The sequence below is a fragment of the Orbicella faveolata genome, unplaced genomic scaffold (assembly GCF_042242905.1).
Source record: "Orbicella faveolata isolate gen_17 unplaced genomic scaffold, um_ofav_v1 contig_4, whole genome shotgun sequence".
NCBI classification, from domain to species: Eukaryota; Metazoa; Cnidaria; class Anthozoa; order Scleractinia; family Merulinidae; genus Orbicella; species Orbicella faveolata.
Window position 1 is genome coordinate 4,604,583 of NW_028301569.1, and position 27,621 is coordinate 4,632,203.

At 39.3% G+C, this 27,621-nt stretch overlaps 2 protein-coding genes across 3 annotated transcripts; both read left to right on the top strand.

Moving 5' to 3' along the window:
* Positions 1 to 985: 985 nt before the first annotated feature.
* Positions 986 to 18,104, top strand: LOC110060487 (TBC1 domain family member 22B-like). Of its 2 annotated transcripts, XM_020767270.2 has the most exons (13): positions 2,887 to 3,249; positions 3,322 to 3,402; positions 5,445 to 5,722; positions 6,634 to 6,819; positions 7,873 to 7,943; positions 9,171 to 9,299; positions 9,980 to 10,045; positions 10,745 to 10,859; positions 12,048 to 12,154; positions 13,532 to 13,607; positions 13,775 to 13,902; positions 14,995 to 15,090; positions 16,144 to 18,104. In XM_020767270.2, the coding sequence occupies exons 1-13, from the start codon at positions 3,095 to 3,097 to the stop codon at positions 16,270 to 16,272; spliced, it is 1,617 nt and encodes a 538-aa protein (XP_020622929.2). In that variant the 5' UTR covers positions 2,887 to 3,094; the 3' UTR covers positions 16,273 to 18,104. The 2 variants fall into 2 exon arrangements, with proteins under 2 accessions (XP_020622930.2, XP_020622929.2); XM_020767271.2 differs by lacking the exons at positions 2,887 to 3,249; positions 3,322 to 3,402 and adding an exon at positions 986 to 1,264.
* Positions 18,105 to 20,292: 2,188 nt separating this feature from the next.
* LOC110060506 (QRFP-like peptide receptor) lies at positions 20,293 to 23,394 on the top strand. The gene has a single exon (XM_020767290.2). The coding sequence runs from the start codon at positions 20,855 to 20,857 to the stop codon at positions 22,541 to 22,543; it is 1,689 nt and encodes a 562-aa protein (XP_020622949.2). The 5' UTR covers positions 20,293 to 20,854; the 3' UTR covers positions 22,544 to 23,394.
* The last annotated feature ends 4,227 nt before the right edge of the window (positions 23,395 to 27,621 follow it).

The following is a 27,621-nucleotide window of genomic DNA, read 5'->3' on the forward strand; positions in this document are numbered from 1 at the left end:
AGATATGGTAAATTAAATATTTTTTTGTTGTCCCCCCCGGAATTTGTTTAACCATACTGCCCTTCTTAAGTCAGTCTCTCTGGTTTATTTTTTTCAGTTTTATTCTAAGATGGCTAATAATCTAGAAAAATAGAAAGCTTGATGTTGTCAAAAATCGCATGGTTTTAGAAATTTGATTTTCGGCTTTGTTAGGTTGGTATTAAAAGTAAAAAAACGGGTGACGTCACAGGTTATGACGTAACAAAACTAATTTTAACGCAATAACACTAGAGGGGTAACTTTTTATCTCCATTTCTTCTTTATTTTTGCTTTAGTCATCTGGCACATCACATGTGAAACATAGCTGCATTTGCTGGAACAAAATTACGGCTCCAATTTGGGGATTTTTCTCAAGCGGGGGACCCTATATTTTGCAGAGTTATTTTTCATATTTAAAAATGCCATACTTTATTCAATTTTTATGATATGGACAAAGTTTTTCAGGTTTCAACTCCCCTTGATGTGCTCTTTCGAACACAATGTAAAAAATATGCATATCAAAAACTTCAAAAGTGGCAAAAAACATGACGTCATCACTGTGACGTCACAACTTTGACATTTACTGACATTTTTTACGTAAATATAATTGGCAATAGGTCATCTGATCATCTGCCAAGTTTGGTGTAGAAAGAGTCAATACTTTTTAAGTAATGCGAAATAATGTGAAATATCCAAGAACTGACGAAACATTTGGGGGGTGGTTTGGCCCCTACGTGACAAATAAACAAAAAAGAGTTTAACCAACACTCGAGAGGATTTGGGAGGTTGCATAGATCATGCATCAACTCGCCTTCGGTTTCGGGTTCAGATATTTTCGAGTGATCTATCAAACGTACTTAATTTGGTCTAATTTCGTGTCGGACAGCCACAAACAGGTCAAGATTGCGTGACACTGTTCTCCGTGACAGTGACGTGCGAAGGCAAGGAGCGGTGCGGCATCAGAACTTCATGTCACGCAAGCTTTTGATTCTTCTGCTCTTTAGAAATTCTTCCCTATTTACAGTGTATATAAGTCGTTCATATTTATGACAAGAAAGTCCATTCTGTCGGACGTAACCATCACATAAATGAACAGGGATTTAGCGGGATCTGTCGGCTTCACAAGTAACATCCCCGAGAACAACAGCCGGTCTATTTTGATCGCCAAATTCCTTTGCCCTCTGTCGGCCATCGGCGGTGACTTCGCGACTGGAGATGAAGAAGTCTCCCTGCTTTCAGGGTTTCGGTAAGTGAAATATCAGAGACTAGGTACGTTGAATTCCTTCGTTTTATTCTATGTACTAGTAATATTCTCCGTCTAAGATACGGGAAAGAAATGAAGATAGGCAAGCGTAGATTTTGCGAATTTTCGCCAAACAATCCCAACTGATGGTGCCTTGGAATGTTTTAGCAAACGTGTTAAGTGTGCTGTTGACTTCTCGCAGAGTTACTGTTGTACTAATATCGAGGCGATGCGTTTTAATTATTCAAAACAAAAAAAAATCACTAGTAGAATAGCGCCGATATGAGGAGGAAAGAAAAGCCATATTTACATCATATATACATGGAAAACTCCACGCGTTATAAAATAGTTATTAGTTTTAACAATTACAGCATGCCGAATCGTTAATTTATTACGTTTGGACTTGAAATCAGACCGCACTGCGCTCGATGAATCGGAAGGGAAACGAGATAGGGAAAATATAGTTTTTTTTTACTACAACAAGCTTCAGATTTGACATGATGCAAATTTGGGGTCGAGTTTCTCCTCTAAAGATCACGGCCTTTCGTATCATATATCCGGATGAGATTTTTCACTTATCGTTTCATTTATCATTAATTATTTCATTCCCTGCACAAATTCAAATACAGCTACTTATGCAGGTTTTTTGAAGTTTTTGTTTCCTTTGAAAATCGCATTACGTCCATAAAAATACTACTAGAACAAGAGCTTCTTGATTGCGCGCGCGTGATCACCACGCACATCTGGACAATGTCGCGCGTTGATCATAATAAAGGTCTTTGAACATGTATAGTGATAATAATGTACGGCAAAAACAGAAAAGGGCCCACAATTTAAATTTACCTGTTAGCTCTTTCTTGTTTAGCAGGTGCAAAGGAGAATATCGGCGCTCGAAAATAAAGAAATTCTCCACCGCGCGCTCTTAAAACTCGCGCGCGCAGACAAAGTCTCATTTGACCTCGCTTTGAAACTACTAAATAGGTGAAATCTCAGCATCCCATAGGAATTAAGCCCCTGGTAGAAATTTCTGTGGTATCTATTTCAATGTTTTGTTATTACTCTTTACAGGAAGTAACAATGGATAATTTCATGAAAATAAGTCCCAACATCAATATTCACTGCTGTAGACATTCAAAAATACTGAAGCCCTCCCGAAAATAACTCCTCAACATCCCAAAAATACATTCCGTAGACGCAAAAAGGCTTCAGATAGTATACCCATATTGAATGGGCCAATATTGAGACTACCTCATAAGATTGATAAAACTTCTTTTGATTATACTCTCCCTACTTTACTAACATACATTCAAAGACTTTTGATAAGTTGACGACCGCACAGCTCGTTCAATTTTGTGTTTTATGTTATCATGTTTAAACACACATTATGTTTCTTTTTGTCATGATTTAATTAGAAAAAAAGGGAAAAGCTTGGAGTTGTGCTGAAAATGTTGATGATGTATGAATTAAAGAGAACCTAAAATAAAGAAAAAGGAAAACGAAAGAAAGAGAAAAGAAGAAAGAACACGAAGGAAAAAAATAAAGGAAAACAAATTTAAAATTGTGACCGGAAGTGATGCTAATTCATTCATGTGACGTTTTCCGGTTTCTTTTGCCCGCGAAGCAAAATGCCCGTCGCCAGCGGATGTGCCCATGGCCACATCAAATGGAGGTTGTTCTTCTCTCGACTTCTCTTCGACCATATTGTTTTTATCCTGATTGAAGACGAAATACAAGGAAATTGGCCGTTTTTCGTTGACCTTGGTCACTTTTAAAGAAAAGCCATTCTTCCTCAACTGATTAGTGATGGGTGGATAATCCAGATTTATCGTAAAGATGAGTGAAGCTGCGAAGGAGCGTGTGATCGCGCTCGGAACCCAGTTTAACTCGATGGAACACTCCAGCGCGGACGACCCAGCTCTGGTGACTTTCGAATCGGGAAGTCCGAGAAAATCCTTTTGGAAAAGAAACACAAGTAAATTACCCGGAAGGTAACACCGTTTGTTGTCAGCACTCGGCCATTTTTGAAACCCTTTTATTGATTTAGTTTACTTTTCAAACAGTATAAAACCCGCTCATGGTGCTCAAGAATTATTGTCGACGACTTCAACAAGTGTTCCCTCGACCGCTAGTCACCCTGCAAGGTTAGTCGAAAACAGCTTTAAAATCAGGGGGAGTAGTTATCTTTAGAAGATGTGATTTTGAATCTCGAATGTTCTTCTTGTAGTTAAGTTAAAACGGCCGGATAAATCCTCTGTCAAAGTTTTGAGAAAGTGTGTACATTTAGCTTTTAAAATTTGTTTAAGCGAACCAAAGTTAATGCTCGAGAGATCGAGAGAGTTGTCTTTTGCTCTTTCATTTTATTATGTCACAGTTCAAAAGTGTCATGAAAAGAGTTTTATTGCTGCATATCAATCAAATGGTCATTTCCTTTGCTCGGGGGTAGTTCTTTTACGATAATCATCGCTGATTTAATTAAAGGCACAAGTTATTACGAGAATTAAATTAAGGAACAGTTTGTAACCCATTTCCAGGAATCGAAATTACTACATACCTTTATAAAACTTGTATTAAAAGCAGCCTAAATTACATTCTGCATGGAGAGAAATTAAGATATTGATTTTTGAATTTTGTTAGCACGTTATATTGCAATTGCGTGGTCATTTAGGAAGCCATAATGTTATTGCAATAATTTTAAATAATTGAAAAGAGATTCCACTGAGTTTACAAAAGTACTCTGCTGTGGGTTAATACTGACTATTATTTAAAAGTTCTAACTTTAGAAATGGTAGAAATGGCTATTTTGATTCTTGTACAGTACATACATGTAATAACAATAAAAATGTGAACAGTAAGTTGCTGACAGAGAATGTCAGCTTATGGCACAGCAGTCTTTTCCTTTTGGGAAAAAAATTCTGCAATTTTCAAAATGGGGGCAAATGGTAAATAAATTTTGTTGTGAATGTTTCTGGAAAATCCAAAATCCATAAATTGTTGAATTTTCATAATACTGATGCTATTTTGCAATGGCCTTATGTCCCTACTGCAGTGCTGTGTTAAGGTAACTGACAACTTGCAAATATCTGCTTAAAAACTTATTACACTGTTTAAACAATTTATTACGACGTTGTGAGCGATAGCAATGTCACTGATATCTTCGCTATTGGTACAGGACTGTGCTCTGTCTCGGGCCTGTGTGTAGATACAGGGAACCTCCTATTGAATACCAAACTTGGCCCTTGGAGAGCAAAGATTGGGCTCAGCTTGTTGATGTATGGTGCATTGATCTTTTAGAACATGAATTTAATTTAGTTTTAGAAGGTATATGGAGAGATACAGAGGTTCATCTGTGCTTTACTTGGATCTCCAGTGTTGTACATTGTTTGTAAGACTTGTAACACATCTTTAGTGTCAGAACATGACAAATACATTCATTGGATTCACTACGTACGAATTAAGTGATTCTTTTGTTAAGAGGGAAAACTGCCATTTGACAAGTTTTTGTACAAATCCCTTTTAAAAATTCTGACCCTCCAGTCTGAATTCAATTAAGAAAATGATGAATGATAAAATGGAAAACAAATCTGATCCAGGCCTATTGTCATGACATACTTATTATAGTCAGTCTTGTAGACAGTAAACATTTTAATCTTGCAAATTATGAAAAACTAAGGTATCTCTAAGGTGTCTCTTCTTCTACGAATATTAAAAATACACCTCATATATTCTTCTGTATGTCTGCTTTTTGTGTTAACTTTGTATTTAGTTAACTCTGACTGAAAGAAGCCTTGAAATGTCTGCAAATCTGAAATATATGCACAATCATGTATGTGTACATTATATTTTAAGTCTTGCTACTTAATTTGTAGACTAAGAGGAGGCAATCAGGTGTTCCCAGCTTCAGAACTTCCACTCTCGACAATAGCGAATTATGATCTCGACACTGCCCTATGTCAGCATTGCAGTTGTGTTGGAAATAAACTAACTCCAATTCCTTAAATTGTTATGTACCACACAATCTAACATATGCAAAAGATGGCAATTAGTGTGAATCTAACACAGAGTACAGGACATGATTTGTTCTTGTACTAACAACATCATGTATGCTAGATTTGAAGCTTTTAGTACTTTTCTGTATGTTTCTGTGTCTTAGCATTGCTAAGATTTTATTTTTTTGTGTTTTCAGTGTCCATGGAAAGGTCAAACCGAAGCCACTGAGTTTTCAAGAATTTAATAGTAAAACAAGTGATGCGTGGGGTGAGGATGATGATGATGTAATTCGGGTGGACCCAGAAGAAAAGAAAAATTTCCAAACAGAATCTCGTGTCCGTACAGTTAGTGGGGGTGAGGTGAGATCTAGCATTCCACCAAGTGTGACGTCAACAGAACCAAAGAAGCTTCCAGAACAGTTGGTCAAGAAAGAAGAACACAAAACGTCAAGACCGTCTCCACTGAGTTTACTGAGTAAGTAGAAAGGAGTAAGGGTGTAGAAATTTTAGGGTGAAGTGACAAGTTCCTTGGATCAAAAGGGCTTCAGACCTTCTCAGACTGTTACCCTTTCCTCCACCCGCAGGCACAGATCTGCCAAGTCCTGGGACAGCCCCACTGGAGAACTCAAGTAGCATTGACCAATATCCCCCAGAAGGGCATGACAGACTATTCTGGCTAACTTAGGGAAAATCCAAGATTGGATTCTTAAATCGGAAAACATATTTTGCATTTCTCTACTAAACAGATCAATCCAAGACCACTCAGATCATGGTGCATCAAAGGAACTGAAGAGTCCTTGCCCAGAGTGGAATCTTCGGTTCCTTTGACACACCATGATACGAGAGATCTTGCATTGATTGGTTTAGAAAAGAAACGCAAAATCCGTTTTCAGAGTTTAAGAATCCAATCTTGGATTTTCCTGCATTTAGCTACAATAGCCTGTCATGCCCTTCTGGGGGATGTTGGTCAATGCTTGGCAGATCAGAGCCTGAGGGTCACTGGGGGAAGGGGTAACAACCTGAGAAGGTCTAGTACCCTTTTGGTCCAAGGAAGTTGTCACCTTACCCTAAAATACATGTACGTGTAACTGCTCAACATTTGATTTTCTTTTTTGTTGTTGTCAATTTGTTCCCTGGCAGTTTGTTTCAAAACATTTCCAGATGTCATTGTGTTGTTTGTACATGAAGGTCTGTGGGGCAACAGGTTTTTCACGTTGTCCCAACAACAAAAAAATAAAATAAATAAATGACAGTGCCCATGCGTACACCTTCTAGTATTCACTTTCTGCACTTATGAGTTCTCTGAATTTCCAAGTTATGTACTTTAGGCAGCATGTTTGATTTTTTACGTGTGTATTGATTCTTGATTCAATCCTTATTTTGCAGCACGGCACAAACATCAGGCTTCTTCCTCAAAGTCTTCTGCCCACTCCCCACCCCCTCCCCCTGTCAATTTACAATCTCCTAAGCCCCCATCGCCAATCAGAGCAGTCAAACTGGAATTTCAGGATCAAGAAATATACAAGCTTGAAAAGTTTGGCAAGCTGCTAGCCGGCCCTAACACTGACCTAGGTAAAGTAAAAACTTACTATTTAAAGTTCACTTCAAGGAGGTTTAGGATCCCAAAGTTGCAATAATGGGATAGGAAAAATCAAATTTAAAATTTAAATATTAAATGAAACAAAAATATATTATTGTAACTAAACATCAACTACATTTCAAAGATTTGTTTTACGATTTTACGTAGGAAAACAACTCATCTACTTCTATTTGAAAGCCTGGAATCATACATCTTTTATACCATAAAAGGTTAAAGCCCTGGGCTTATATAACTTCACAGGGGGTTTTGGGTAGGCCTATAAACAGAGGGAGGGGGGCTTATATCCAGGGGGTGGGGGGATATAAGTGGAATAAAAAAAATGTTTCGGAAGAACGAGATGAAATGTATCTGAGAAAGGAATTAAAGCTAACATACCATTTCATTTAGAGCTATTACATTTATAATACATTTATTGTGCACACATTAGATGAACTTATATCCAGGTTGGGGGGGGGGGGCTTATATCTGAAATAATTACCTTTGTTACCAAATAGAAGGGCTTATATCTGGGGGTGGGGTGTGCGGGGGGGGGGGGGGGCTTTAATGTGGGATTTTATGGTAGTCTATAGGATCTAGAAAAGTTCAGTAACAATGTACTGTAAGTTACTTATTTTGTTACAGTTATTAAAAAGAATTGTAAAAAATATTTAAGTTCGGAAAAGTTTATTTTGTGAATTCACCATTTCCACATGCTCCATAATACACCTTGTTTGCCCCCCAACTCCCCCAAAAAATTCTGTATAACGTTTGTTTCCCATTTCTCCTGGGTATTACAGTCGTCCCTAGAGAAACTGAAGACAAAGCTTATGCAAAATTTTGTGGGCAAACAAGGTGTATTATGGTGGAGGTGGAAATGACAAATAGGCAACAAGTTTTTACATACAGAGGCATGTACATGTATGTACATGTGTATCTTTGAATCATTTGGGGAAAAAATGCTTTAAAACAGTTCATAGAATCAGTGTGTCAGCTTACACCACTTTATGTAAGCAAACAAGCAAACCAACCTCTTCTTGTTTTTGCAGATGCAATAAGAAAACTCAGTTGGTCAGGCATTCCAGTCACAGTACGTCCAACAACATGGCAGCTGCTGTGTGTAAGTCACCAACCTCTGACCATCAGTTGTGTTCAACAGGCTATTGATATAACCTGATCATGAGGCTATTGTTGTTGTCTTGTCTCTCAGCCTTTGTTCAGTCATTTCCATCCCCACGAACAACTTGTTTGAGATTCAACCAGAAATCTTTGGTTTTGATTTAGGTTTGTGTAAGACTATAGCACTGTGTGTATTGTCTTTCATAAGGGAGACTTTCAGAAATTCTACAGATAACCCAGAACTTTGAGTTGATACCTCAACAATATCCTTGGAACTTTTCTGTGCAAATTAAATCACAAAACTATCGTGTGGGGAATCAGAGAAATGAACAGGCAATTTCAAGTTTGTGTGGCAAGTTTTTCTGCAACAAGAAAATAACGGTTACACTTTACCTGTGTACCTGTGTACATGTACCTGTACAGACTGTTAAAATGCCACCAAGAGCTGATTCAGTTACATGTACCTTGTTGAATTACATGTACATGTACACAGATACTGTACATGCTTTTATAATGTTGAAGTGTACTTAGTAATGATATTCTAAGTCACTGAACAAGCAGTGTTGAAGCCATTTTCAACTGGACACATACAATCCAACAAACCACCCAAAACTTGGACTAATTACATGTAGCTGACCTGAAATGCGGAAAAACTTGTGCAAACATGTCATAATTGGTTTTGGTTTAACTTGTGATTGAGTGAAAATGTGGCACAGGTTCTTAAGCCAATTGTGTAGGATTGCAGTGCAAAACCAATTACAGTCGAACCTTGATTATCCGGACTCATTGGGACTAGATGAAATAGTCTGGATAATCGAGGGTCTGGATAATCGCAAATATGAATATTAATGAAGAACAGAACTGGTTAAATGAAGCAACATTTAATCGTGAACCCTTTTACAAATCGTATGGAAAGCAATATAGCCTACTGTACATCTTGAACCACTCAACTCTGAGCCAATAACAACTCATTTGAGCGTTCTTCATTGGTTACGACACATGCGAGCGCTGCTTGTGCTCTTGAAAAGTAAAACAAACTCGCTTTTGACTGCACTTTTTAATGCCATAGGTTTAAAAAGAATATTGCTACGGATCTTGATCATGACTAATAAATATTCATGACAAAATTGGGACTAGAGAAAAAGTCCAGATAATCGAGAAGTCTGGATAATCGAGGTTCAACTGTACTTTTCAACACTCAAGTGAAAACCACTTTATTTATTATTAGGGGTACTTGCCAGCAAATATAGATAGAAGACAAGCAACACTGGATCGAAAACGAGAGGAGTACCACAATTTTGTCAAGCAGTATTACCCTACGAGATATGAGGACACCTATCACGACACGTTTAGACAGGTATATGTTATTGACAACTCAAAACACAGGTCTCCCAGGCTCCTTGAGGGCAGTGAACATTTTAAATATTACACTCAGTTGCACAACACAGCGTAAATTTATGAGTTTGTAGTGGAATGTAACAGTTGTTTATTATTAACAGTTTGAAATATGGAAAACAAATTCAATAAGAACAACTTACTTTGAGTCTTTGAGTTTTCCGTGTGCTACAGTACATGTACGTGTGTTTCCGAGATGTTTTGGAGCTGTTTCAAAGCAATTCTAGTGAGTTTTAGTTTCACTGTTTACCTGGCTCTCTACATTACTCGCTGGAATCACTCAAAACATCAGGGGAATGCAAGTAGCACCCAGAAGAGTTGAAATAAGTTATTCTTATTGAATTTCTTTTCCATATTTCAAACTGTTATAAACCATCAGTACATTCCAGTACAAACTCTTATACTTATGCTGTGTTATGCAATTAACTTAAGTGTCAAATATTAAAATGGTCATGCCTCTTTGAAGGAGCTGGGGAGACCTGTGCTCAAACCTGTACTCTACATGTATCTATGGTTGAAGCAAACTCCATTTGATTTATTTATGCCAGTTAGTGTGTATTCCTGACATAAAGTTATTCCTATGTCTCACTCTATGTTGGGAACAGACAACTTAATGCACGTTCTTCATAATTTGTTCAACAGATTCACATAGATATCCCAAGAACAAACCCTCTCATTCCTCTTTTTCAACAGCCTTTAGTACAGGAGGTAAGTTGGGTGTTATTTCATTGAACATTCAGCACCAACTTTGCTGGTTTTAGTGCCTCAAATTATTGTTCAAATGTGTAGTACCAGAAAATACCCATACCTCCCCCATGGAAGGGATTTTGTTCTAAGATCCCCCACCCTACCCCTCTGGAAATTCGAATTAAGCTTCATACAGTCCTTTAAATGTTTTGGATTTACAGATCCCCCGCGATTGGTCTAAACGCGTCACGTGACCGAAGATTCCCCAGCTAAAACTGGGAAATATATGTGAATATTCCCCAATTTTCGAAACTGCGCGTGTTGCAAAAAATATTTGAAGGACAATAAACACAATAGCCTTCATTTGACTTTGAAAATATGCTTGGATATTTGTCCTTGGACATTATCTGTTCCTCGAAGCTCACAGTCTTCCTCAAGCTTCACTCTCGGAAAACTGTTCGCTTCTCGGAACAGATAATGTCCGCGAACAAATATCCGAGCATATTTTCAAAGTCAAATGGAGGCTATTGTTCATAATTATATCTGTGAGACAGATTTCACCAAGTTACTACAGAGATTTCTGAATTATGTATCCTTGTGTGCTGGGTTAAATACAACTTTAATTTTCTAACTCAGTTGTTTATGTGTAAAAACCATGTGTAATGTGTGGAAATACGTTACGTACAATTATACGTCATGTTAGTTGTCTCTGTACTGTAGATCTTTGAGAGAATCCTGTATATCTGGGCAATCCGTCACCCAGCCAGTGGCTATGTCCAAGGAATCAATGATCTTGTGACACCTTTCTTCGTGGTATTTTTATCTGCGTATGTAGGTAAGTTTGTGTTGTGATTAACAGGGAACGCAGTAAGAGTGGTTTTCAATTGAGTGTCGTAAAACCAAAACCAAACCAATTTCAGATTTGCATGATAGCGTCATTTGACTACAACTACCATATTTCCTGTCGATTTTTTCTTTACTACAGTCGAAGCCCTCCTTGCGACCACTCTCGCAAGCGACCAACTCGAGTTACGACCACCTTTGTGAATCCCCGTTTGAACTTTGTAATGAAAATAGCCACCTTAAGCAGCGACGTTTTTGAGACGCGGACGGCAACCGGAAGAGAAATGGAGCTAATTCTGGCGCGCCTTTGACGCCATGGGATCAACTGGAAAGTCGTCGTGTTTGTATTTTAAACCAAATTGTGCTGACCAAAAAGCTGTAGTGAACACCTGGAACAAGAACTTTCAACTCCGGTTAGCGTCTGCATCTCAAAAGCGTCGCTCAGCGACCTCTCCGGTAAGCGACCGCGACCACTTTTGGGATTACCCAACTGGACTTTTTCTTTGTTTTTGAGCTCTTGTAAGCGACTACTCAGAGTCCTTTATGCGTACATATAAGTCAACACTTTAATGAAACTGCACACTGGGCTAATGGGTATTTTGGTCTAAAACTTGAACGTAAAGTTTAGCCGTGTCTATATCAGATTTAAAGACACTCAAAGATTAATTTCTTTTGTTTTTTCTTTATGAATCATTGATGAGTTTCTGAAGTTCTCGTAAGCGACCAGCCTAAGTTTTTTATTGGAACACACCTCATTTACAACACTACCTAACATTACTTGCAATAATAACAAAACTTACAATGCTAATATTACCTATAATACTAGCATTAATATATACTGTAGCGAAATAGCTTACGAAAACCCTAACATTGTTTTTAAAGATAATTAAGGACGGGGAGACATATTTAAATCCAGAAAAGTAATTTCTTCATTAAGATTAAGTTTCATAGCAAGTATATCGCAAAACGTAATAAATTAGGCTTGACTTAGCCTTTACACTGAGTGCCTTTAACTTCTTGATCTATTGGTTGAAACTCAACCACCGCAATCAAACTCAGACTAAACACCCCATGATTCTGACGATTTTCACATTTTCTGGAGCCTTAAGCTCTGGCCCTCTGTAGGAAGTGGTTTTAGTTGTAAGTGCATTGCCACTTCTTCTTGTTTATTTCATTGTAGATGGTGATTTGGAGAACCATGATGTCTCTCAATTATCACAGGAAACTTTAGATACAATAGAAGCTGATAGCTTCTGGTGCATGAGCAAACTATTGGATGGTATACAGGTAAATGTCCATTGTAGCAAGATACACGTATCTTATACAGGACAGTGCAATTCTGTTGCTAAGAATTGGATTTCACTTTCTCAAACTCATTAACAATTTATCAAGTTAAAACAAAGAAAATCACAACCGTGAATGAGGCTTGGATGCCCGGTCTTAATTAGCGTATATTTTGACGATTTTGCTTCTCCGTTTACTCCTTAGTTAGGTTCGATTGAGAAGATATATCAGACACCCGAGACCGTGTTTCATCGGCTCTCTAAACACGTCGACTTTCGTCAAAAATACTCTCTTCTCGGTGTTTGGTTATCCCGATGAAACACTGTCTGTCTTGTTTGATATATTACTTAAGCAACAGGCAAATCTTAAAATTCCATCCATTTCAGCAGCAAAGATTTCAGAACGTGGAAAAGACCCTCCCACAGTCAGTACTTCAGCAATGTCGCGCCCTGAGCACTATTTTACCGTCGACCTCTTCCTTGTTCGCAATTCTTGATCCGTCATTGACTGCAAAAAGCAAACTATACTCAGGGCTTGAACGTTTTCGGAATCACTTATACAGTGTTTCAGCCAGAAAATTTTTCTTGAGTACCAAAGTGGCCCCTGAAGACCTTTCTTAGGGGCCAATGTTTTAGGTAAGGGGCCAATACATTGAAAGCTGCAGAGGGAAAACTGCGTCAGGGTACCAAGGAAAATAAAGCAGATTAGGATCTAGGATAAAATTTAATAGTAAGTGCTTTTTGAAGTGTTTCTACTCAAGAAGTTTCTTTTGAATCAGATACTAGTATGATGCGTGCATTACAAGAGAACAGTCCTTAGGCATACATGACATAGTCACTGATCAAGGGTTTGCAATGCATTGTAGGGCGATTTCGAACTTGGATGTTTTCCGATGTGAGATAATCAATACAGCAGAGCAAAAGGATGGATTGACTTCTTTTCTTATGTTGAATGTTTTAGAAGCAAAGATCTTTTAATATGATTGTCTAGAAGGACATAATGTGTGACAAAGTAACCGGATTGATCGTCAACACAGAAAAATATAGTCGCCATTATGGTGATTAAACCAGGATTTTTGCCGAATTTTGGTCGCCAAGGATGAAATGTTAGTCACATTGGTGACCATATCGGTCGCAATTTCGTGCCCTGGGATGGCTTTTAAAATAGTACGCCTGATTAAGCCTGTAGTCTTGTAAAAGGAAAGGGCCAAATTGGCCCTTTCTTTGTTTTTCTGGGGGCCATCTCTGATTGCAACGCGGGATTCCCGCAATGGCGCGCTCTGGCAGAAACACTGCTTATAATGCCATAGCAACTAGTTCGGCAACTAATCACATGTAAGTGTATTAAACGTTCGCTTTTTTTTTTTTTTTTTTTCTCCAGGATAATTACACATTTGCACAGCCGGGAATTCAAATGAAAGTCAATGCACTCAGAGAACTTATTCAGAGAATCGATGGTGAGCGAGAATAGAACATTAGACCTTTTATAGAATGGTTTCTTTCAACTCTTATTGGCTGGGTTTAGCTAAGTGGCCTAGAATATAGTAGTCTAAAGTAGACTTGTAATCAAATACTTCATATGAAACATGCTTTTTACAAAACTAGTTTCATTTTTCCTTACCAGAACCTCTAAATAATCACTTGGCGAAAAATCACGTTGAATATCTTCAATTTGCTTTCCGATGGATGAACAATCTTCTAATGCGTGAGATGCCTTTGAGATGTACGATACGGCTCTGGGATACTTACCTGGTTTGTATTAGAGTTCGTTATCCATATTCTCCCTACTGGTTCTCACACATTTCTTGTAGTACTTTCCATGGTTAATATTGTATGTACTGATTGAAGTTTCAATTTTTTAAAATCATGTCTGCATTCTGGTTGCTTATTCAGTTATTACAAGTGTGATTGTGATATTTCAAGACATCACCGGGCTTGAAATAGGCCAGTCATGAAATTTGACCCTGCCACGTTAATACGGCCACCCCGTAAATACGACCAAATTTTCCTGGCCCGTTGGTGACGGTATTAACGGGGTTCCACTGCACCAGCTTGCCTTGATGCCTTCGCGGCCGTCGTTCGAGTCGTCACAGAACGTGTCTGTCACGCAACACCTCTGCGGGGAAAACATTGTGCGCAACCTAAATAACAGGGAGCTTATTAAGCAATGATGACGGTGACGCCAAGGTCAACGCCTAGGAAAAAATAGATGTATATTTTACCTTCGAATTTCGTAACTATCTGAATTTGCTCATTACGCCAATCGGTCTGAAAACCTGCTCAATAATGCCAATTGCTCAATTCCAAAAAAGAAACACGAAATTGTCGTCGTGGCCTACTTTCTCGATAATATGCAGAACTTGATCATTTCACGTTGTTGTTTTGCAGAGGACGGCTACGTAATGTACAAAGATCTATAGCGCACGTGCATAGCCACTGTTGTGGTCATTAAACCTTTTGTTTGGTGGCGTTTTCGTTCCCGTTGCCGCCGTGGTTTGCCGAAGCTCCTTAGCAGGGAACTTAAGCGTACATCTTTGAAGGAGCGCAACTTTTGCATCCTGACTGTGTTTGGAGATTTTTTAACAGTGGACAAAAGTGTGACCAGTCAAACGAAACCTACTTAAATGTCTTTTTACTTCCCTTGGAACTGAATATAAATTTCTAACTGAGTATAAATTTTAGAAATTAAGCCACTCTAAAAAAGGTTTTTACGAGCATGGGAGATTTTTACACACAAGATCGGCTTTTTTCTTTGATTAGCAACGGTGCCGTATGTGTGGTTTATAACTTGCCTCCAAGTCTTATTTTAGTTTATCACTTATTGCCTTTGTTGTTCTTAATTAGGCTGTAGAAAATGGATTTGCCTCTTTTCACTTGTACGTTTGTGCTGCGTTCTTGAAGCAGTTTTCAAAGGATATTGTAGAGGAAACAGATTTTCAGGTTTGTTTCTTTGGTAACTATTAAGGGTTTCAAACCCGTTAGTCTTGGCTAGAGTACGCGGGGAAGTTCGCGTTTGGAGAGGGCTTTGTAGTGGACAGTCGCATGTTATAGAACATTAAAGCTAGTGTGCACTAAAGCTGCTGGTGATGCAGTGAATCAGTTGTAACTCAAATGAATAAAGCCCTGTAGCGAAACAGTTCTAAACGGCAATAAAGCAAGTGTCAAGGCCAGTTGACTAGACCTGGCACTCGCTTTCGTCCTTCCGCCATAGCTAACCCTCACTCGCTCTTGTGGGATTGGAACTTGCGTAAATTTCCTTGACAGTTCACAAGATTCTTCACTTGCTTGACAGGCGGCTGTTGTCAACTATCGCTTACTCTCAGCTCGTTTGACCGCGTGCTGACGATAGTTTACCAGATTTCTAGCAAACTGTCGCTTAGCTCGTAAAGTCACCTTTGAATAAAACTTGATCAGATAATAGCTTACTACGGTAGAAAATGCCAAACAACTATTAAACAAAGATGGTTAAGATTGGGAAAGATTAAGACGGAATACGAACGGGATCGAGTACTTGAAAAATTCACGCTATATATTTCTACTCGCTGCCGTTGTTGACGCTTTTTTTATCGATTTGCATTGTATTGGTTTCTCTCCTGATTGGCGGAAAAATATATTTGCTCCTCATTGGTTCGACCATGAAGTATGAGTATTTTGTCAATCAATCACAGAGTTTGACAAGATAAACTTGTTAACAATTCATCACGTTTTAGTCAAGGAAATCGTGTCTGTGTAATTTTTAGTTTCCGGATTGAGAAGATGTATCAGACACTCGAGACAGTGTTTTACCACGATTCCAAACGGCTCAAAGTTCGTCGAAAATACTCTGCTGCGCGTCGTGTTTTCAACTCTCTTTTCGGTGTTTGGAAATATGGCCAAACGCGGCGTTTCATCTTTGATATATAACTTCCAAGCTACTCTGTTACTAAGCAATATCGTGGTTATTCCAAGCAAATCCGGGACCCCGTTTAACTGCAACAACGTTTCTTTCTGCAGGGGCTGATGCTGTTACTACAAAATCTCCCAACCAACAACTGGGACGACCAGCAGATAAGTCTCCTGTTAGCCGAGGCATACAGGCTAGAGTACATGTTCGCAGACGCTCCGAAACATCTACAACACTGACCCTCGTTGAATGAATCACTATTTTTTTTTCACGGTGTAAATACAGGGTACATATTCAGTTTAGCGCGTAGAAAAATGTACTTTTGAAGTCGCCTGGATGCCTCTTACAAGAGAGTATTTTGTAAAGGAACTCGGTAATATGCTGTGATGAGGACATACAGAAGATTTAGAGAAGGCATCGACAACTCCCTTGACGAGTTTTGAGGGCATGGGCTTCGCGTACAATCCTCTCCCGTGCCCGTGCGTTGTTTGTCCAACGGTACACGGACCACGAGGTCACGTGCTATTTGTACTGACGCCATGTCCTGCGTGCAAATGCGCGGTTTCTGTGACACATCCTTTCAGTGACGGAGGGGAAAGCAGTCGCTGGTTTTGGCAAGTTCTTCCAAGCTGTCGTCGTGTTTTCGATTCGTGTTGTTTAGTCAACAACTGGCTAGAGAACACACGAGTACTGCAAAACAGTGACGTCAACATGACGCAATTAATGTGTGTCAGGTTGCTTAGCAACGTAGGAGACGAAAAACGCGCGCTATGTCGATTCTTGATGACGGGATATCGGCATCAACTTGTACATGCATGATCTCCTTACTGCTTCAAACGTGACTACAGGTTTAGCGTCAGATGAATGGCAATCGACAACAAAACAATTATTAGCCTCTTTGAAGGCCCGTGTATACTAAAGAGGAGTTTTGGATCCGCTCGAATGAGATTGGTACTTGCGACTACTTTCATCCCTGCTGGGACCAGGTAGATACTAGGCCGAGCTGGGATGAAAGTTGACACGGTCAGTTAGAGTGCCGATTTTATCCGAGTCGTACCAAAACTCCCGTGTCGTGAAAATGGGCCTTTTAGGCGCTCGGATTGTATTGAAACAGGCGTGATCTAACGCCCTAACGGAGCGAAAAGGGAAACAGAGTTAATATTTCCGTTCGTTTGTTAACTTTTCCCGTCGGCACTCTTTATTGCGCGTGTTTTTGCACATTTTGAAGGCCTGAAAAAGTTCCAAATGAAACCGTGAGGAACTGTAAACATTCCCGTTGTTTTTCCTGTGGAGAATAATTAAGTGAGCGCGAGAATATGGCATAAATCAAATGATGTCAGTTCTCAAAACCAGAACTACATATTGTAGAAAAAAGATTTAGATGTTCGCGAATTCTCGGTGTCGATTTTGATTGGTTAGAAGTCAGCTCCTTATAGGGAAATGTATCCGCTTTGAGATCACATTACAATAGTACGGCTGTCTAAACCAGCTTGGGCCCCGATCAAATTATATATGTGTTAAATCTACAATGAGGCCATTATATTTTTATAAATATAAGCTCGTTATTACTACATCTGTGGTTGAAGGGGCTAGGTCATGCAGTTTTAGGCAATTTTAGAGCTGATAACAAGTCAATAACGGCTTTTCACGTCTAAAAGAGCCATGGATGGGCAAAATGTGGAGAATACCGGCAAACTTGAAAATCATCGGGCCGACGATCTTCAGGTTGGTCACAATTTGTATGAAAATGCCATGTGTAATTCGGATATCACTCTTGCGTCTTTTGTGGTCGTTGTCGTTTTGCGTTTTTGAATTTTAGAGATCATAACTGAAAGAATTGCCCAAAATACCTTGACTGCGCCCCATTAACAGCTAAACGTGTCTTCCGCGAACCTTTGTTACCGTAAACCGTAGCCAAGCCTTTCCTCGGGCTAGAAATAGGTTGAATATTTTTATTTAAGTAGCAGCAAATTAGAAAAAAAAAATGTTTTAGTTGTTAGATCAAACTGTCACAAATGTGAAATGTTCAACAGGCAAATATGTTGGAAATAAAAATTAAAACCTTAAGAAACTGCGGTTATTAATTTTTGTGGCATACCAGAGTTGTCAGCTCGCTTATCCCAGTACGGAATTCGTCTTCGTCGTCATGGAAGGCGCAGAATTTTGATGAGGTCATAAGAAAATTCCAAATATTGTTTTGCTTTTTGACACGCAAACCCGAGTGATTCAAGTCATGAACAACAACATGAACGATGTAGTGAATAGACATTAAAACAAACCTAAAGACCCTATCACTACAGTTCCCAAGAGAGAAATCTACATTGTTTTACCATTTTTAGGGTTCCAAAGTAAAGTAATCACCCAGCAACTTAAATCTTGTATCTATAAGTTTTATGGTTGTTTTAACGTTAAAATAATTTTCCGAAACACCCGCCGAATTAAGTCTTTTTTCCCGTACAAGGACAGGTTCAGCCGTTCTCAGATGTCTAAGGTGGCGCGGTTTACAAGGCAAGCTGCTGGGACTGTGATTTTTATATAGGAAAAACAAAGCGTCGACTACACGATAGAAAAACTGAACATGTTAAGGCCCTTGCTAATAGCGGTCACACCTCAGCCATTGCGGATCACGTTACTTCCACGGGTCATAATATTAAATGGGACAATTTTGATATCTTAGCAACTGGTAGGTCAGATATACATTGTAAAATTAAGGAAACATTGTTAATTCGTGATTTAAAGCCAGCCTTGAATGAAAACGTTGGCAGTGAAAAACTTTTTCTTTACTAGCATTTGGTATTGTTATTATTATTATGGTAATTTTTTTTTTTCTCTCTCTCTCTCCCGCAGACTCATCTGTTTGTTATTAACTATTAGTCTTGTTACATATTATAGATACCAGTCTTTTTCTTTTTCTTCGCGTTTAAATTTCGATTGTAATCTAGTTAACGGTCACTTCTGAAGCTGTATGTTGTACATACGAAACGTCAAGGAAATTGACTTTGTTAACATGCGTTTTGGTTCCATGTTTATCACCGCGGTTTGTGTTTTGTTTCTTCTAAAGCTACGATGGCCAAGGAAAAAGAGTTTTTACGATTCAAGTTATGTTCCGAGCGGGTTTGTCACTTTTTTTTTTCTCTTTGAGGCAAGATTTACCCAACAGAATTAAGCAAGACACGCTGCAATATAATCAGTGACCTAACAAATGATTATTGCGCATAAATGAAATCAATCAAAGTTGGTAGACATTCATGGTTTGCACGAAAACTCGATACATTTAAAAGAAAATAAAACCATTAAATGCTGCTGTCTCTAAGAAATCTCTTAGTGAAAATGATCCATTTACCCTTCAACTTTAGCCATCGCTCGATGGTCTCGAGATTCACTGGATTGAATGGACTGGACTTAATGAAACTGGACTGGAGTGGTCTGGATCTGGAGCGGACAGAAACAGATCTCACAAAAACATAGCTCGAATTTTCAAAATGAAGACTTGATTTTCGACATGTAAAAACGAACGTAATAAACACAGAAGAAAAGAGATAACCTTTTTCACTGAATCACATTTTCCGAAGGATTAAATGAACAACGTAGAAATATGAGAAATCTGAATCCACGCACAATATACTTAATTGTAAACACGTGATTTCCGCCGCCCTCGTTCGGCAATCGATCCTGGAGATGATACAAAACAAATTGATTGTGGAAATGGTGTCCTCTTGAAAGCGAGTGAGCGGCTTGTATTAACAAGCTGCGTCAAGTGTTTGCAGTGCAGCCATATCACTGCACAACCATCCGAGACGAGAGAACTAACTAATCCATTGACAAGTTGAAGGTGCATCAACAGAAAGTAGGTCGGCTCTCCCGCTGACAGCGGGACACGAGCGGGTGCCAACTCGTAATTAACTAGCCGAGGTCATGCTTGACAGCAAACATTCTCTGCTACAATAATTTCGTGACAGGTTATAAGGTTATCTTAGTTTATTTTCCCAGCTGCCGCCGCAGCACACCCTCAAAGTAAGATGCACGTCAACGGGGGGGGGGGGGGGGGGGGTTGCTAATTATTCCACGCTTCCAAAATGAACATGACATTTAAAACGGCCATTGACAAAGATATCTGGTCCTTCAACCTAAACTTGCAAAGTTTATCTGACGATCATTTCGTTGTAAGCTAGCGTCTAAATAGCAACTGATATAATTTAGCCGTCAATTATAACCAATTATCTGCTGGATGATGCTGGCATAATACCACTTTGCATATGCCACAGAGAAACAACGCAGATTAGGCTAAATCGACTTGCGCTCTCTTCTGAATCGCTGCGAGTGCAGGCGCTATGTTTTGTTAGGACGCGTGACCATGTTTAATAGAAAGTTCTAAGCTATTAATCGGCGTTATATGGTGTATATAATCACTGTTTACTCAATACATGAGAATGTGAAAAATTCTTTTCCTTTGTGCGGTTGAGTGGGTTCACACAAGATTCTTATCTTTGGCTTCATTTATCTCGTCTCGATCCACGCACCATCAAATGTTTCCCGTAGATATTGGGTAGAGGCCTGCGTTCAGTTTCTTTGCCTTCAGATTCGTTCAAAACAACAAATCGCGAGACTTCATTCCAGTTTTCTCTGGCTTTTTACATAACCGTTATCCCAAGCAAAACCTGCTTAGCGCTTCGGGCGTAGCAGTAATTCTCGATGACAAATCTTGTCACGCCTTTGGACTCGCTGAGCTGTTACGTCTACGTCTTGAGATAAACCGAACCTCATAACGTTTCGCTTGGTCGTGGAGTCAAATACTGCTGTTATCATTCCTGTCATTACAAAATGAACACCGCTACCGAAAACAACGGTGAAATTTGGACGCGTGCAGAATCGGCGCTAAATGCGACGGACGAAACGCCGAGCCTTGTGGATCTTCGTGTGCCAAGATATTGTGTATTTGTTCTGATTTTTCTGTTCAGTGTAACTGGTAATACTTTGGTTATTCTCACGGTTGTTTTGTTGCGGAAAATGAAGACGGTGCCAATGCTCTTTACAGCGAATTTAGCAGCCTGCGACTTAATTACCACCGTGTCCAGCATTACTTTCGATTTACCCGAGTATGAACTTGGCTACTGGCCGTACGGCGGAGTTCTTTGCAAGATAATTTGGCCGCTGGCGACTTTTTCCACAAACGCAGCTGCTTTGACTCTTGTGGCCATATCAGTGGATAGGTACATCTCGATAATTTGCCCTCTTAACTTGCAGTACCGCATAACGAAAGGAAAGTGCTTGAAGATAATCGCCTCGATTCACATTGTTTCTGCTTTAGCTGTTGTTCCCTATGTTGTCATCCTGGAGTACAACGAATCTCCAGAAGGCGCCATTTGTGATGAAGATTGGCCTGATGGATACAGCCTTGATAAAGTCTACACTGTTGTGCTTTTTGTGTTACAGTATGGACTGCCAGTGATTGTCATGTCAACAGTTTACACGTGGATTGGACTCAAACTTTGCAAAAACACTGGAAAAGCTGCGGAGCTTAGTACCGGCAAGACGAAGAGATCTCGCAGCGCGACATCGGGTTCTGGACAGGCTTTACTGCAGACCACTGCGGACAAAGCAATAAATTCACTTCAAAAGAGGAAAATGCAGAATGAGAAGACCGCGAAAATGTTTCTGGTGATTGTTGTTATTTTTCTGATTTTTATGATGCCTCACCAACTGCTGTGGCTTAGCTACGAGTACGCTAGCCATACCAAAGGTTTTAAACGGAATCAAGAACTCATAGTTTTCTTGTGCCGAGCATTTACATACACGAACTCCGTGTTGAATGCGATTATCTACGGCGTTTGCAATAGAAATTTTCGCCGCGGTTTTCTGTCAATTGTCAAGTGTCAATGCAGCAAAGCGCACCAAAGGGATCAAGAAAGAAAAGCTAAAAGAAGCGAAACTATGTTCGGGGCAAATTTCCGCTCTCACCAAGACTCCTTCAGGAGTCAAACATCCACGTTAGACTCGGCCTGTGGTGTGAAAGAAAACAGCGCGCGTTTCAAAGAACTGAAAGGAGGTGCTAATCGCGATCGACACGACAACGCCATTGCCAATGGAATTAAAAGTTCCGGAACAAAACTGGGGCACGGAGTTGTCTCCAAACCACTTAATAAAAACTTCACGGAGAGAAATGAATCACAGAAAAATGCTTCTTTCTACACTCCCATGGACAAACCTTGGAAGCGAAGCCGTGATAACACTGTACACATCAACAGCTCTACCAAGCCTCATACTAGTAAATCTTTGTATGAGAACACGTCGTCTAGTCGAGATCTATTCCAGGTCGTGTCAGAAAGAGACACTTTGTTCTGGCTCAGCGAAACCGAAGCTTTATTGAACAGACTTTGCAAGGAGCTCGACACTGCTGGAGAGAAAGGAGTCATGTCCGAAAAGCAACATGAACTTGCACTCCCCAAACAAAATGCCGACAAACATCTGTTCCACCCCAAGTTGTGCGAGGAAAAAGAAACTATTCTCTAAACAAACACAAGACACTGCGGGATAAAGTACTTTTTTAACTGACTATTGGAAAAAGAGTTCATTCGGAGACAAGTCTGTACGCGCGTGTTAATCGGATGAAATTATCACACATGTACAATTGAAAGACAAGAACCGTACATCGACGAGGCACATATCCTCTGCGTTTACATAAAGCGCTGACTTATTTTGAGTTAACTTAGAGCCTTTAAATCCAGTGTCAACATTGCAAGTAATTTGTACTCCATATAAGCCACCCACTGCTTTGTTTTTAAAAGCACGAACCTTCAATTTAATCTCTCGATTGGAATGTTGGTTTGTTTTTCGCAAATCGTGACTTCATTAAAAGATCCCATCTTTGTTTTAAATACCTGGCGACATGTTTGTTTGTAAAGTGCTTTTGTTCAGTCTTTTTGACAATACAAGGTTTTAATGTCAAGTTTGACTTACCGTGCCGGAACAGCAATTTGTTCACGCAGAACTGACTTTTGTTTCGTATTCAAACCACCTAATTAGTAGTACAGAAGACTAACTCAGTTGGGTTAGTACCTCAAGTTTTCTACCGCAATATTTTTGAGAAATTAAATCTTCTAGAAATCTCTGTAGATCGGCTAATTGAACTTAACTGAATAATCTACTTAAAAATACTGTTTAAAATGCGGATAATTTTTTTTCAAAGAGTAATTAATTACAAAGGATATTGCGTTGAGTTTGAGGGGCTCGTTTATTTAATTTTCTGTCTATTTGATATTGATACCTGTTGAGCTTTCAAATAATCCGAAGTCTTCAGATGTGTTAGTTATTAAAAAGACTTATTATTTTCTTGAAAAGAATAAACTGTAGAATTTCCTTCAGTGGCTTTGAGGCGAGAGTTCCTACCCTAGCACTAAGCTTTTCGAGGTTTTTCCTTTGGTCTGGGGTTCCCAACATAACAAAAGCTGAAATGAGCTGAAATTAATTAAGAAATGATTAAAGATCGCTTTGAAAACTTACACAAACACCCGGACAATGGAGGTCAACTCTTATCGGAGTAGTTTATTCTTTTCTACGGCACGGAATATGACTTTTTAAAATGATAAAATTACACATGCATTGACTTCTCATTGTACGCACAGTATGAGTGAATCAAACGCAGATCGATCACTGTCAAGAGGCGACTCTTTTAACCCGCAAGTAAATTGCAGTTTGAGATTTTTATGTTGTTATTCAAGTTAATCGCACGAGAAACAAAAACAATCACGAGTGTGTTGGAAACTCGATTTCCTTTTACTTTTTTCACTGTAGCACGCAATCGTTTTCAGTTTAAATTAAAAGCTCTTGAAAAACCACCACGGCTTCCGTAGACAAATCAACCCGGCGCATCTAAATCAGTGAGCCGACAGAAGAGGTCAAAGAGGTCGATAGCCCTGATGAAAAAATAAACATTCCTGCCTTTAAGATTGCGTAACGAAACGAAAGCTGTCTCTCTACTGAAATCAGTCACAGATTATGTCGTTTTCCAGGTGTAATTTACGCTGCGCTTTCACACTCATGCTGAAAGGGAGATATATTCGCTAAAAGAGGAGTGTGCCTCGTTTCTGTATCAATCACTTGCCATAAGGGATAATCCAATGAGTTTAGCCAAAGAGAATAAACAAGTGGACTCCATATTTTGTTTGCTTGTTTGTTTGTTTGTTTGTTTTTTTAACGAGAGAAACAAACAAAAAAAAAAACTAAATTCAACAAAAAATCGGATGATTTGTTCAACAGACCGTTTCGCAGGAATTCCGTTGATTTGCAATTTCGCGAACTTGTGATTTGAAATGAAATAAAATGCTTAATTGACATGTTAACTGGAAGAAAGTGCTAGTCAACTCAAAAACGTCGTTCAGTTTAACCTGTTTGTTGGTAGGTGGCTTTCGCTTCACTTTGCGACCTGCTTCCGCGCATTCAGGTAGATTTCAATTCCTACAAGCTATGCCTTAGTCGATCAATCGCTGTTTAATTTGATTAAAATTGTTTCGTGTTCTTTCAGTAAGTTTTCCTACCTACGTGCCTAAACTTCAGTGATTTTATGATTAGCTAGCGGCTTCATTTGTGGTTTCCCGCGTAAATTGGAAAACAATACTGCTTACCCCTGCATTTGCGGCTTTTATTTAAGATAGCGATCAAGTTAATTTCCTGTGTAACTTACTAAGATACTATCGCCTTGAGGGGTTCATATTCGAATGAATCGGCAGCGCTAGCGTCCACATTACCCGGAGAAATTTGAAAACGCAGCTTTATTTCTACGGTTAGGCCTACCATCCATACTAATCCGTCACGAAAACGGAGCTTTTCGCAAATGCTCTTCAAACCGGAGGAATTTAAAAACGCCGGCTTTCTGTTTCCGCGTGGATGGAAAACATTTTGAAAAAGGAGTATTTCGAAAGCGATGGCGTCACGATAATCAGTTGATTTTCCTGACCGAGTTTTCCTCAAACGCAATTCCAAAATGACCGCGCTGATTGCTGCGTTTTCAAATTCCTCCGGCGTAGTGTGGACGAAATAACATTTGATGCGTTTACAGAGTGAAACCTCCGTTTTCAAATTCCTCAGGCGTAGTTTTCGATAGTGTGACAGGGCCTAATAATTGCACTCACCACTGTTCTCATTTCAGTTAGAGTGGATTGAAAGATAAGGCGGTAAAAAAGATTAGCCTAACAACATACACTATACCGCAAGATGAACAACTTGAGCAAACAAGATCGAAAAATTTGATTTTCTGGACAAACAAGTGAAGGCTGTAGCAAAAAAAAAAAAATCTGTCTGCCAATCTGTATGAATTCAGGTGGTTCAACGCCCGATTAAACCAGGATTAGCGATAATTCTGATATGATTTTAGCTTTTCGGTGTAGTTTTCTGTTTATATAGCTTGTCGTACTTGTCGTTTAGTTTTGAGCTGGAGTAATATCAAACTACACAAAATATAAGCAGTGAAAAATATTTGTAAACACGAAAAATTTATACTTCGGTTGACTTTTAATCCTGGGTTAGCGTTAGTTAACCGCCTTTCGAACAACCCGGCACTCAGGAATTAAAGCAAAGCTGCCAGGCACGGAACAAATGGGCATGCCTTTCTTCAGTGAGGCTTACAGTTTGAGTTTGAACATGGTGACAACAAGGATTTGCCTTTGACAAATCGTGATATTTTGCGATTAACACATCTTCTTATAATTGTCTTAGTGTTAATCGTTCGTCATTAGATATACTTTTCAATCATCCGAGCTAGCTTTGATGACAAAACGCAGTGAAAAACGGCGTGACCATATCATGGCGCCTCGTCGTTGGCTTAATTTACCATGAGTATTTTGTTTATTTATAATGAGTAAGCCGCTTGATTTGTTCCTTAATTTCAAAACGGTACTTCCCTCGCAATCGGACGCCTTAAAAGAAATCGTGCGTTTAGAAACATCGAAACGTGACTGTGAAATCTGCCTGCATGTAAGTGGCTACTTTTGTGCACGCAACGAATTAAAGGACTGTGCCTTTTTTTTAGTCGCGCAGGTGAACTCATGACTGCTTCGAATTTTAGGAAAGAACTAGGTAAGAGGTTGTACAAGCAGTCTTGACTTGAAATTTCAACTCAGCTAGCGTAAACTAGACGTTTATTTCGGGCTTAGAGCTTCTTCAGTATCAGTTGAAAATACATGTGTACTGAAATGTATCTTCAACATACTTCCAGTATGGAACGAACGAAGATCGAAGTGCCGGCTGTTTCCCTTGGTAAGCCATACTCGACGTACCCAGGCCATCATGAGGGACTTTAAGATACGCTACGGTGAGGTGCTACTACGGCTACTTTGGCCGTGAGGGACTAGGCTGACAACGGTGTTTTACCCGCCAGACTCAAATGATTCAATATTTTGCTGTACGGCAACGGTATGTGCAGTCTCTATGTGTCTTTACAAAAATGACTACTTTCAAGGAAACCAGAGATTATTCTACTTTCATACGAAATAGGATTGATTAATGACATCTCCCATAACTCAGATTTGCCTTTTAGAACTTGATAGAACCGCCTGCAATTCCAACCACGAAACAAAATATAAACTCTGATATAAAAAAGCTCGATTTCGACACGGACAGGTTGTTCGTACAACGATTACGTGATAAGCCCGAAAATACAAAACTTTCGATTATAATAAAATACATTTTGAACAGAAATAAACAATTATAGCTCAGCTTAGAACATACGAAGCTTTCTTTTCTACGGCTGTTCGGCCCGGTACTGACTGAATTGATCATCTCGCGGTAGTTGTTAAAATCGTTCAAATTTTGTGTACAAATGGCAAAAAAAACAATGATCTTAGAACTGATTTTTATGATTGAGAACTTTATCTTCAAACTAGGCTGTTCAAACAGTGAACAAAGCGTTAAAATGAGAAGTAAACAGCAGACTTATACTCACGTAGTGGAGAGTACGTGAAACCAGGCACTTTCCCACAGTAGAAAGCAAGGCTACGGCGGGAAAGCCGTAGTGGTACGCGCGTCATGACGTCACAGGAAGCGATCTTCACCATCTGCCGCCGTACTATAACCTAGTCGTACCATATCTTAAAGTTCCGCGACATACGTGTCTGGAGCATGATACTATCCGACTCCGTGCCACGCGTCGGGTTCCGATCTACGATTCGCCGAGTGTCGTCGAATATTGCGACTCCGTAAATTCCACGAAATTGCCAGGTGATTGCTCGTTTCACGCAGTGTCTTCGTGAAGATGAGAACCAGCAATGGCGGATTTAGTGACTTGATAAACAAACTTTAAAGCCTACATGAAACAATTTTTTTTTGATTCCATTTTTTTTAATTTTCTTGATGGAGTCTACACCAGATCAAGATATGGAGGTGGATAAAACAAACTGGACATCACTTTCTCTTCGCAACGTTTTAGCCGTCTGAAAATGTAGAAGTTTACTTCTCATTGGGTTAGAAACCGCGGGGACTGGTCTGGCTGTAATGTAAAAAAAAAGGAAGGTCTGCATATCCTTCTTAAAGGGACACTCTCACAATATAATTATTTGCTTAAAACTGTTATAAATTCACGAAATGGCCTCTAAATT

Excerpts from the sequence above, each read along its gene's own strand:
- LOC110060487 (XM_020767270.2), top strand. The coding sequence starts at position 3,095 with ATGAGTGAAGCTGCGAAGGAGCGTGTGATCGCGCTCGGAACCCAGTTT. Across the intron at positions 7,944-9,170 it reads CAACATGGCAGCTGCTGTGT|GGGTACTTGCCAGCAAATAT; the intron begins GTAAGTCACCAA and ends ATTTATTATTAG. Across the intron at positions 9,300-9,979 it reads ATCACGACACGTTTAGACAG|ATTCACATAGATATCCCAAG; the intron begins GTATATGTTATT and ends TTTGTTCAACAG.
- LOC110060506 (XM_020767290.2), top strand. The coding sequence starts at position 20,855 with ATGAACACCGCTACCGAAAACAACGGTGAAATTTGGACGCGTGCAGAA.